At 39.3% G+C, this 12462-nt stretch overlaps 1 protein-coding gene across 1 annotated transcript in view; it reads left to right on the top strand.

Annotated features, from left to right (window-relative positions):
• BCL2L13 (BCL2 like 13) overlaps positions 1 to 12462 on the top strand; it is a 38445-nt gene that overhangs the window by 5491 nt on the left and 20492 nt on the right. Inside the window, exons 2-4 of the mRNA XM_086467161.1 lie at positions 159 to 338; positions 9448 to 9558; positions 10513 to 10669. Of these exons, the coding sequence (XP_086323287.1) occupies positions 218 to 338; positions 9448 to 9558; positions 10513 to 10669 (389 nt within the window). The 5' untranslated portion in view covers positions 159 to 217. The remainder of the gene's footprint in view (positions 1 to 158; positions 339 to 9447; positions 9559 to 10512; positions 10670 to 12462) is intronic.

Below are 12462 nucleotides of genomic sequence, written 5' to 3'. Positions count from 1 at the left end.
TTTTTATTAAAATAAGAACGCATAGGATATCAGGGCAAAAACTTGGATATTACTTCATGATTGTTACATAATTCCTTGTTATGTATGAGTTCATGACCTATTGCAGACTTATAAAAAACCAAACAAAACACTCTATTCTTTCCTTGAATCTTCTTCAGTTACCCAGAGAAAACCCTACGTGCCCCATAAGAGCACTGCCACATTGCAAGCCAACCCGATGGCGTCCTCTACTGCCGTGCCTGTAGGATTTCACTATGAAACAAAATACGTAGTTCTCAGCTACCTGGGACTCTTGTCGCAAGAGAAGCCGCAGGAACATCCTCCTCCTTCAACACAAGGTATTATTTGCATATTCATCTGTACCTGTTTACGTATGTAACTGGATTTGGAAGTTGTTCTTCAGCTGTTTGTGAATGGATGCAGAATGTTCGCCTGATGTTCAGTGGAGTGCACCTCTTATTTTATTAATTTAAAATAATGGGAGGAGATGCTGATGAAGACAAAGCTGTTTGTATTTAGATTACTGTTTTAATTTGAGCTATGCCAGGGCCGATTGATGTTTATGAAGCAAATAAGTGGTTTTAGTTTGAGGTTAGGAGGGGAGTGTATTATCTTTGTTGAGTCATCTTGAGAATTTGAGCCCATGCTTGCTTTTTTGGGGAGGCAAGTGGCAGTAAGCAGGGGTGAGGTGGTGTTCACTGCCCTAAACTCTGTGCGATGACTTGAGCAATCTCATGTGCTAAATAGTTTTGCCCTGCTATGTTAGCACTCCTGTTGGTGTCAGTCAGTGGTAGTGCAGAGATGGGAGGCTTAACCTGGCCTATGCTGCTTCTGGTTATTCATTTATTTTTAAGAAGTCAAGGACTGCATAGAGTCAGATGTTTCTTCCAGAGCAGGTTTATGCCTATAGGAGGTTAAATAAACAAAAAGGAGGCAGAATAAAAGAAGTTTGATAGATTGTGTTTCACATAAACCTAGGTAGTAAAACTTTCTTTATTTTGTGGTGGCAAGCACAATGTTGTTTGTCAAGATTGTTTCCACGGCTTGTCACTTCTTAATGGTGTTTCAGTCACTACTAGTTCCTCTGATTCAGAACGTACTCTGATGAAAGGCGTATTAAAAAAGAAAGACAGCCTTCAGAATCCTTTTTTTGAACAAGTGTGTAAGAATGCATACTCTGTCATTTACTGAACCTACCTGTCCTGAAGTGAGAAATTCCTGGAGAGAAAAGATAGCGTTAAAGTTATGACAGAAATTATTTTATCAGTTTGGCACTAAGGCACATAGCGTATGCTGATTATATTATATATTGTTTATAAAATTAATCTTAGTATATTTAAGGTATATCTATTACTTCCACTTTGACTGCATCTGTAGTCCATGAAAGGAGAAGCACCTTAGTGCTGAGATGCTGTTTCATAAAACCCTTTGTTGGAAAATGTGCTTATTTTAGCGACAATGTCTCATTCTGAATATCCCGTCTGGGATAACTGTGCTGTAACTGGAAATGTGTTGAGCCCATATAAAGCTACAGTGTGGTAGAGTCTGCTTTGTTCTGTAAATGCAAGATTCAGAAAGGAAACTGTTGGTCTTAAAGCTTTTTTTAAATAATTTATCCAGAAAGCCTCTGGATAAAATAATTTTCCCTTTTAATCTGCCATACTGTTTCTCACTGTGTTTTGTAATGCCTTGGATGGACTTCAGGCTGTTATTGAATTAAGTGCAAATACTTTATCCTTCTGCTTCAGGATTTCTTTCATTCTTTCCTAACTCACTTTTCCTGGGGCTTTTCTGCTTTCCATGCTTCCAACAGCTTTCATTTGTCTGACAGTTACTTTTTAAAAATCCTTTCTCCTACTACTTTTCTCGCTGCTTGTAATCAAACAGTTGTTTCAGCTGCACTCCCAGGGTAGGTGTGGTAAGAGCCATGTGTTTTTATTGAAGTACTGTATGCATCTTCTGTGACTATTCAGTAGTTTATATATACGGTCTGTATCTCCTTGTTGTCTGGCACATGGCTGATGCCTGCTTGCAGAGAGCTGTACCAAAGCTGCCCTCTACGTGCTCTGTGTTCTCCCCTAGGGAGGTGGCGGGAGGAGCAGCAGCCCGTAATGGTTATTACCTGCCCTGCCTAATGCACTGCTGGAAGGTAGCTGGGTGTTACAGTAACAAGTGTGGTCTGAGAAACCTGGTGAGAACAGAAAACACGTGAAAGCCAGTAAATGAAAATGAATAGTTGTTAGGTAGAATCCCATCATGAGGAGGAAGCTTCTGGTTGTGGGAACAAAGACACAGGAGGGATAATAACAGTATGGCATTACATCGTGCTTTTCAGTGTGTTTTTTCAAGCACTGTCGTCAGACATTGATACGGTATCTTGACTGATCCCAGGTTTCTTTCGTTGCTGATTTTTGTGGCACTTTAAAACGTGGGTCAGTATTCTTTCTACTCTCTAGGGATGAAGGCTGTTGATTTATGTACTGAGAGGATTCTGATACAAAGTACTTGTCACTTCATCTTATTTTGCTTTCATTTGGTTATTGTGCTGACAGACCTTTCATGGGAAACAATCAAAGCAGTGTAGTTGCCGTCTCTATTTTATGTGTTTTATTCATATGGGGTATTGACTCTGGTGTATGGTGCTTTCCCTTCATATGTTTTTCTTAGATCCAAGTGAGTCCTTACTCTTTGTCTGATTTCTGTATCATCTAACAATATAGTGGGAATATCCAGAAAGGCTAGGTTTCGTTTGCCCTGGCAACGTTAACCTCTTTGTCTCCTTCTGTATCGGAAAGTGAGGGACTCCTCTAGAGGGCGGTTTGGAGCAGGATCCTAACTACAGCCACCTTGTATCACCCGCTGGAGGATCTTCTCTTTCCATTGCATGTGTACAGAACGTGAGGAAGTAAGACACGCTCGGTGTAGTTAGTATTTCTGTGCCTCCCTCGAGTCTCCCAGGTTGCAGTGACATTTCAACACTCCAGTTAAACTAGAGATCGTATCTGATGGGTCAAAAAACCCAAGTAAAAAACCTGTCTTATCCAACAGGAGTGGTGCTATTTTATCTCTGCTAGAACTGGTAGGAGAAATTGAATGCTTTTATCTGTTCCTCTCCCTTTCCTCCTATGGTCATCTCCCACAAACCTCTGCTTTCCTGCATTTCATACTAGAGAGTTCTTTTTCTGAAGTAAGTGTTCAAAAAATTCAGATAAGACTAAATCTTCTAAGATATTTATTAGATTTCCAGTTAAAACTTCTCATTTTTTTTGTGGACATAATATGCTTTATAAGGTTGATGGTTTTCAGAGGGATTTTATTTAGTGAAGAGAAAACTCGGACAAATTACATAGAAAATTACCTTACTGTATTTCCTTTTGGATCTCTTGGTTGGTCTTGATTTTGTTGCAAGAAAGATGGCTTCAGTTACAAGTGCTAAAAACACTTCTGGCTCCAAGCAAAGAAGGCTGATCTAAGTCAGCACCTGATTACTACTTGGAAATTTTTATTAAGATAGCTTGTCTTCGGTGCAGGGACTGTACAGAGAACCAGCCACAGTGTTTCAGGGTCTTGAAGAAAACACAGTTTTACTGGACAAACCAAACTTTTAACATTACAGCTCTATAGCATTCTGTAGTTGATTTCAGTGTACTATTCTGTAGTGGGTTTCAGTGACTGAAGAGGAAAATCCAGCACATGTAACTGGGCAATAGTTTGAGAGATTATTCCTATTCCTATTACAGTTTTTGGCAGAATAGTGATTCTGCATAGCACTTGCTTCAGTTTGTTTAAAGCAAAGTCTGTTAGCAGTAAATTCTGTTATTTTTTGGTAGGTTTTCAGGTGGGTGAATAATACAAATTGCTCAGATAAATCTGATAGAACACACACGATAAGATATCAACTGCATAAGTTCATGCGGTTTGAGGCAGCAGACGAGTACAATTATTTAAAATGTGTGGAAGCTCTCAGTTATCTGTTCATTACATCGTGGAGAGATGCTTTAGTATTTTTTCAGAACTCTTGTAGTATCAGTATCTATAACTACTGGTTCATGCGGTTCATACAGGAAATGAATATCAAATATTGGAAAACATTTCTACATTTTTTCCCCCTGAAGTTCACGCTTACTGTAGAAGCTTACAGTCTGCTGCAGTTGTTAGTGCTACTTACTTTTTAAGTGAGTCAAAGTACTTTGTTTTTGTGGTTCAGTATATTTGTATTATAAATACTTCTTTGTGTTTCATCAGGGAGTACATTTTAGTGTATTTCTGTTTTTTTTTTTTTTTTTTTTTTTATAATTTGCTTCCCCATGGTTTGACCATGAGCCTGTGTATATAATGAAGATTGTGAAGGAAAGTAATTTTTCTGTGTTTTCCTTGACAGAACGAGGAATCTTAAATAATCCCTCAGTTCACATAGTGTCTGGAAGATTTATAATCAATGCCACTACAGCATGGTGGCATAGGTTACAGAAGGTGAACAAGGTTTTGACAGTTTCACGGTTTCCCTGAGGTGCTTTGCTATCCACAGTACTGTAATCCAATTATTGTGCACAATGTTCTTTTGACCATTTATTTTCTGTTTTGGAATTACTGTGTGAAGTTCTGTATCAGTCAGTGGTCACGGCATTTTACTGGTTTCCCACACGCGTTTCTTGCAGCTGAGCAGTGTTGAACTGGGTTACTGGGAGAAACAGGTTTTACATTTATTCGTTCACTTGCTTCGGTTAGAAGTAAACTTTGTTACATCTCAGGAAATACATGTACAGATAGGCAGAGATGGTCAGGTTTCATGCACTCTGGATGAGCTCAAGACTTCTTAGTGGACATCCCAAATCTAACAGGGGTACCTCTTATATGGTTTTGACTGTCATGGGTTGGGTACCTGTCATTGTAAGATTTTCTGTCGTCAGGTGTCACTTGGACTGGCTGTTGCAGAGTATCTTGGCTTTTATCATATTCCATCCCTGTATCTTCACTTACCCTTCATAGTACCTACTGTTGGTCTGTAAGAAATGATGGAGGTTTTGAGGTGGTTTTACCTTAGATGAATAACTCATTCCTTAGAAACTTTCCTCTTAGAGCAAAACATACTTACTTTGGCTGAAAAGGTACATCTTTTAGGTCAGACCAATCCAGTTCATGGTAATGAGGGAGCTATTTCTGAATGGAGGCAAGAAAAGGTAGTTTTTGGGGTGTGACCTGGAGAAGTAAGAGGTGGTCCCTCCAGGAATGTGAATTCCCACTTAATTAAGCCTTCTTTCTGCCCACAAAAAAAAATAAATTGACTACTACTTGGCAGTGTCTTGGCTTTTTTTGGTTCTTAATATCTTTGACTTTTTAGTTTCTCAAGCTGAGTCTTCTTTTGGTTATAAAGAGCTTCTTTTAAACATTTCTCAAATAAAGGGCTACATCTATGTATGGCAGTCTGTGTTCTGGAGTTTGCTGGGGTAATGGATATAGTTTTCGTTAAAGGAAACAGATGAATAAGTTTGTAAAGACATTTTGTATGTTTTTGTCACTTCTCAGTGCTTACAGAAATTTTAGATGCTTACTTATTCTCATTGTTTTAAAAAGTCGGATGTTAAAGCAACACTAGAATCATGCTGAAAGTAAATTTCTAAGTCAACATTGACTATACAGAGGTTAATATAGAGACCTAGGAGAACCTAGAAGATACTGTTAAATTAAAATTACAAGCATGAAAGAAAAAAAAAATCAGGAGCACTCTGTGACAGCAATGGCTTTCTTTTTCATTCACCCTGCATTCACTTGAACTGAAAAGGCATAACACCTTTTCAGTCTCTCCTTATAGTTGCTGTTGTCGCTTGTTAGCTGTAGTTGTGCACAAACACTGTGAAGGCTCTCTAGCTCTGATGAATGACTTCCCATCCTTCCTCCTCCTGGGATCAAACCTGGGGAACGGGTTAATCTTGTTACTAAACTTCTGGAATGGCCTTATCAGCAGAATTTTACTGAAGTATTAAGTATTAGTAGTCATAACACTGTCTGCTTGTCAGTGATGAGGTGCTTGGTGGACTTTTAGAATAATTTTTCCACTACTTGGCAGGTTACCTCCAAATACCTGAAAAACAAAGTCTTAACAAGAACACACTTGTGCAGAAGGGAATGTTTATTCCGTAAATAGAAAGGAGAATGCACTAACTTCTTCATGTAAGAGTGTGTAACAGAGGTCTGTTGTGTCTTTGGGTTGGGAAGAGGCCGTTCAGACTCAGTTTACCAAAAGCCCATAATAGACAAACACATTTTTTCAGCATAGGAAAGCATTCAATGTTTATGACTCTTACAGGTACCATTTCTGGTGTGACCATTTGCATTATTAAACAATGAAAATATGTTCTCATCTACTAGAAGCTATTTTTACTGTTCTGTTCTACCTACTTGCAAACTGACTTGGGAGTTCCAAAAGGAGAAAAAGATACTACTTGCTTAGGACCTTTGCTCTTGGAATACACTGTTCTCCAACACTGGGTGAAGTTTTTGTTGGTAGCAGTCAACATACAGGAGATGCAGAAAGCTGAAGTCCATTGATAATTAGAGGAATAAACAGTGCAAAGCCACCGGTCCGGGAGGGGTAGGTTTTTGATGTTTTGGCATGACTGAATAGTCAGGTGCTATTGGAATCAGCAGCTGCTGCAAAGTTGTGGGTGTTACGAGATGGAAACCATTGACTGCAGCACTGATTATCTAAACAGCTCTTTTGTACGCTGGCAGCAATGGAATTTCTCTTCCTTCCATTTTCTGCGTGACTTATTATCAAGTATGACAGCTTGTCATGTGTGATCATCATCACATTAGTCCCGTGAGAACGGGTGCTCTTCTGAATAACCTCATCCCTCCCGTATACAGGGTGAAGCACAGGTTAAAATAGGAGTTTGTACTTGCATGTACTTGTTGCGCTCGACTGTGAAGCAGTGGTTCGGTCATTCAAAGAGGCGACCTTAAAGGGACTGACAAGGCATTAGTGAGTGTCTGTTCTTTAACCAAAAGGAGGAACAGTTTGCTCCTCTCTGGAATTAATTGTTCAGATGGCAAAGAGAGGCTGTTTGAGGAAGGATTTAAGAAGCTAAAAAAAATTATTCTGAACATAGTGATGAAGATCTAACTGTGTGGTTAAGTAAAATGGAATTAAACTGACTATCTGCTATTCCTGTAAACTGTTCACGTAAATAAATGCAAACATTTTACACTGACATGTACATTGGCTTAGAAACATTTTGTCTCACAGGCATCTACTGAGTGCTGCGTTTTTAAGCATTAGCACAAATTCAGTGGATGGATTTTGTGGATTTTTAACTTCTTTTTCAAATGTAGGAGACCTTGCAAGCTTGTTGTCTAGTGGTTTTTTAAGTACAGAAAATGCACAGTGTACTTTTCTACACATCTGTGTGTGTTAACTAGTTATCATTGTTGCAGGGTTTTCTCACACTCCGATATGAAAACTAGTGATACTGTGTGTCCGTTGTGGAGGAAAGGGGAAGGCAATACAACCCTTGAAGTGAGTTCAAGCAGATTTAAATAGAGAGGAACCGAAGAAAAGAGGCAGTCGTTCATAAGACCATCAAATTATGATTTAGTAGTGTCTTCAAAACAGGAAGGAAGACAGACATGCCAGAAAGTGTTGCAGGACTTACCTGACGATTTGGATGTGAAATGTAAGTGATGAGAAGGAAATGAAGTCAGGTGATACCAACATGACAGATATAAATCCTTTCCCTTTTTATTTTCTTCAACTGAGTGAAGAACATCTGTAGAGTGGAATGATGTCTAGATGCCCAGCTAGAGCTTAGGCCGTTGGTGTAGGTGCAGAAAGGGTGAGATAGGTTGGAGAGTCGTCAGTATTTGTGTGCATAAGCAAGAAACAGTGGACATGGGCAACGTTATAAGAAGGTTGGCCAGGAGGTGGTGTTTAAGTCATGGCCACGAGAGAACATGAAGTCCCAAAACAGAATTCTAAGGAATACTGAGAAGTAAGAGAGCTCAGAAAATGTGTTTTGAGTAACCCAGTCACTGATACTGTTGAAAGCAGCAGAGTGCAGGGCTAACGAGGACTGGTAATTGACCTAAAGCTCAGGGAAGGAAATGGCTGGAAGGGGGATTACTTAGCAAAGGGAAGTTTTGTGGTCAATTTTATTTGTTTATTTATTTATTTCAGGAGTGAGTTGATACAAAATTCACTTCAGTATTCATGTGGATATGAGAGATCTGTTTTATCTATAAGTAGAACATTTTAAGCAATTGAAAGAAAGGAAGAAGAAGAAAATGTCAGTGGTAGGCTGTTGACTCAGTGATGTTTGGTGAAAATAAGACAGCAGTTAATGGAACGGTTTTGTAGTGTGCTTTAAGAATGGGATTTGATGACATGCTTGAAAGCTGATGGAAGAAATAAAGATGAGCAAACCCAAGGAAAAAGCAGCTAAATAGCAAGAGTTTTGAGCTGGAACTCTGTCCCAGGCATGTCGTCTTTCCATTAGTACCCATCCCATAAAACAGTTACTTGAGTAGTTACCTTGCTGTATGGCCTTATATCGGAAAGGTTGACATTCAGCAGGCAGTTCCTTAACGATTCAAATGTTTTTAAATACCTTGGCTTGTTTGGAAACAGTTTTGTGTCTCTGTTTTGCTACGGCGTAATAGTTAAGATGATTGAGAGTCTATGTAATCCTGAATGATATGGGTGAAACAGCTTCTTGTTACCAGATATCTAGAGTCAGCACATGGGATGTGTATTCCAAACCACAGCATGTGTACTTCTGGGGATGTGCAGCCATTTCAAATTCCTAAATGACTTGATTAGGAGATGAAAATTGGCAATTGACTGACAATTGTGAGGCCCTTCGCATCTACTGTCGCCTGTGAACCCAGTCTAAAATTATTTCGTTGTGGCCTGTAGTCTCCTATGAACAGCACAATGATGCACAATTAATGGATTTCGGGACTCTTCATTGATGTCATTACGTAGTTCCTCTGAGTATTTTTGTAGATTTTGCAGACATCCATATCAATTTTATATTTTGCTACTGAAAATCAAGCTTATACTTATGTCTGCTTTGTTTTGGTGTGGTTTGATAATGAGTGTATTAGTTTTAATGACTGCTTGTTTATGTGCCTTGGTTTGATTTTGGTTCTAAATTTAAGATCAGTTTGTTTTTAAAGCTGTTATATTTTCTGTTTGTGGTTTAGGGTTCTAATTTTTAAAACTGTATTCATATTTAAAGCGCGTATTCTAGCTTGAATAGGCCTGGAAGTTTTATGTGTTTCTGGGTTCATATAACAAAACATACAATAAGTGACCTTAAAGGATCATACTTTTTATGTTCCTGTCTGAAATAGAACTTTCACCTTGAATTCCTTTATAATCAATACTATGTTCCATTACCTACCTTCTTTGAAATACTACATTTGAATAATTTCTCTGGTTTCCTTTAGGGACTCAGCAACAGCTTATGGCACAACATGCTTTGGAGAAAGAGGCTTTGGAGAAGATTAAAATAGAAGTCGAGGAGGAGCTAAAACATCTTGATGAAGAAATCTTGGAAGGTGCTCTTCAGATTTTCCCATTTCAATCAATAATCTGTATGCACTGTAATGGTGGTTAATTTGTAACAGGTACTCTAGTTAAAGAGACTTTTGTACACATTCAATCTCTTTACCCTCCTCCCCCACAAGATTTCTAGGTGATGTCACATGGAGTAAAATAGTTAAATGTTACCATTTGGAGCAGTGGAGTCTAGCCAAAGCAAACAATTGAATGAGATTTAATAGGTTACTATAAATAATGAAATGTAAGCAGCCCTTAAGCTGCTCCAGTTGATGACAGAAGTTAAATCATTCCTCAGCAGCTAACGTTCAGAGGGGTGTAGACTTAAACCATGAGATTTGTCACTTACACCAGGTTTATTTTTTGTGACCTGTAGATGTGACATTTATAGGACTCCCAGCAAGGGATGATTTGGAAACAGTCTTTGCTTTGCACGTGTGTTACAAATTGGAAATCTGAAGTGGACAGGCACTAGATCTGTTTACATTCATACATACAGACCATTCTTAGAAGTTTTAAACTGAGAAGGAAAAGGTTATATGAAAAAAAATATTTTAAAAAATGATACTCTAGTACTGCTGCAGATACGTCCATGTGTGGGCAAATTTTACCGTGGAAAAGAGGCTGTCTTGCTGCTCCATCAGAGTTGGCATCAGCTTAAAATTGAGAATGGTTACACATTCAGCTAACTTGCTGGTTAGGATACGGCTGTGAAATAAAGCTGGAGGGGAAATGTAGCTCCAAGTCATCTACGAATTTTAAGTACCACTTTCAGAATATACTTGGACCATTCTTGTTTTACTAGAATTTGTTCACAGCATGCTTTGACTATAGAGTTGTGATTTCTTCATCCCTCAAATAAACTGTGTTAACCGGTAGGATAAGAAATCTGAGACTGTTCCTGTTCTTATATGAATCCATTTTATTTTATTTTGTATACTTTTTTCTCTCAGCATTTACCACTACAGGATTTGACTGCCACACTTCCCCAGTGTTCAGTCCTGCCAATCCAGAGAGCTCAATAGAAGACTGCCTGGCTCATTTGGGGGAGAAAGTGTCCCAGGAATTGAAAGAACATCTGCACAAAGCACTGCAGAGCTTGCTTAGCAAGTGAGTTTCCATTTGCTTTTTCAAAGGGAAGGTGTTTCCTTTTGCATTGTGACTGCTGCTGAAATGCTAAAGATGAGACTACATTTCTGTTCCTTTATCTGGCTGGGTTTTTGTTTGTGTTGTAATGAGCAAATACTTCTTTGTGGTATTTGTTCTTTGCAGTAATGTAAGTTCTAAAATTTTTCTCAGCTTTTATCATTGAACTTCTGAGATGAATTCAAGTAGTTTGAGTTGCTGGTGAAACTAGCAGCTGGCAGCTGCCAGTTGCCATTGCCAATTTCATGAATGCTGGGCTGTAGCCAGATTAATTTGTTTTACCTTATACTTAAGAGTGGAGCTGAAGGTTTGTTTGTAGTCTGGCTCAAGATGAGTGGGAGAGTTTCCCCGAAAGGCTGGTAGTTAGATGCTTATGACCGCCATTCTGGTACACATCTGAAGCAAATGTGGGCCCCTGGGCTAACCTTCATGCCTTAAGAGCTGTCCTGCCAGTTGAGGCTTATTGCTTAAATGGCACATTGTACTTGGCATGCTAGCATCTTGATTAGTGTCTTTTGTAAATTGGTAAAATTGTTCTAGTTGCTTGGTTTTCTGTTATAAGCTACCAGCTTGATTCTAACAGATCCACAGGAACTACTTCTGGCTGTTCTGAGTGACCTCCAAAACGCGTTTGTAGAGAGTTGGAGTTGGGAAGGTGCTACTTTAAGGACGGTTACATAAATGCAGTTGTGAAGGCAGCATTAGCAGATAGCTATTCGAGTCTATGTTTTGTGAATTGCTTTAAGTAATATGGCTCAAAACAAGCTGAGAATCTCTAGTGCTACTCTTTTGGAGTTTGCATAGCTGTTGTTGAACTGTTTGAACAACAAGGTACGGGAAGCCTAGGTATCAGCGCCTAGTGTAAACTTTCTGATGCCTGGGGCTTAAGCTTTCCATACATGCATTGGGGAGGCATCTTATGCCCTCATGAAGGTGATACCCTTTACAGCAGACTTTGGGAAGATTGCGAGTTTGGAAGCCATTCCATCTGAACGTCAGGAAACACCTTTTTACTGTGAGCCTGACTGAGCACTGGCACAGGTTGCCCAGAGGGGCTGTGGAGTCTCCATCCCTGGAGATATTCAAAAGCCATCTGGGCATGGTCCTGGGCAGCCTGATGTAGAGACCCTGCTTGGGCAGGGAGGTCGGACAGGATGTTCTCCAGCAGTACCTTCCAACCTCAACCGTCCTGTGATTCCTTAACTAGATCGATCTTCTATTCCTTAAGTAGCTCCGTAGTCAACAACTAAGGGTTGGCTTTTTATGACCAATATAATTTACAACTGACCGTTGAAAGTCAGGTAGGACAGGGCTTTGGGGAACCTGATGAAGTGAAAGGTGTCCCTGCTCATGATCTTTAAAGGTCACTTCTAACCTGAACCATCCTATGATTCTGTGACCTGGCTTTCACAGCAAAGGTGCCATGTAACATCTGACCAGACAGATGTAGATGGTTGTCTTTTATTTTTTTCTATGAGTTATCCGAGGGAAAAGTACACACTGTCACCTCACCATTTAACTTTCCGAAACTAATACATACACTGTCTGCCTCTATATGCAGTTTCTGTAGGGTCAAAAAGTAAGTTCAGTATTGTGAAAACTAACAATTATTTACCCACAGAAAAGAGTAGGTGGGGTACAAGTTTCTCCTTAAGTGGCAAAAGATATGCTAGTGTTTTCCTCCAGAAATGGCAGAAGCTTATCTGCCTTTACAAGCCAAGCGTTTGTCCCATGTGGCCTTAAAAACTTGTACTTAG

The sequence above is a fragment of the Leptosomus discolor genome, chromosome 1, assembly GCF_034619465.1.
Source record: "Leptosomus discolor isolate bLepDis1 chromosome 1, bLepDis1.hap2, whole genome shotgun sequence".
Lineage (NCBI taxonomy): Eukaryota > Metazoa > Chordata > Aves > Leptosomiformes > Leptosomidae > Leptosomus > Leptosomus discolor.
This window is presented reverse-complemented; position numbering and strand designations above follow the sequence as displayed.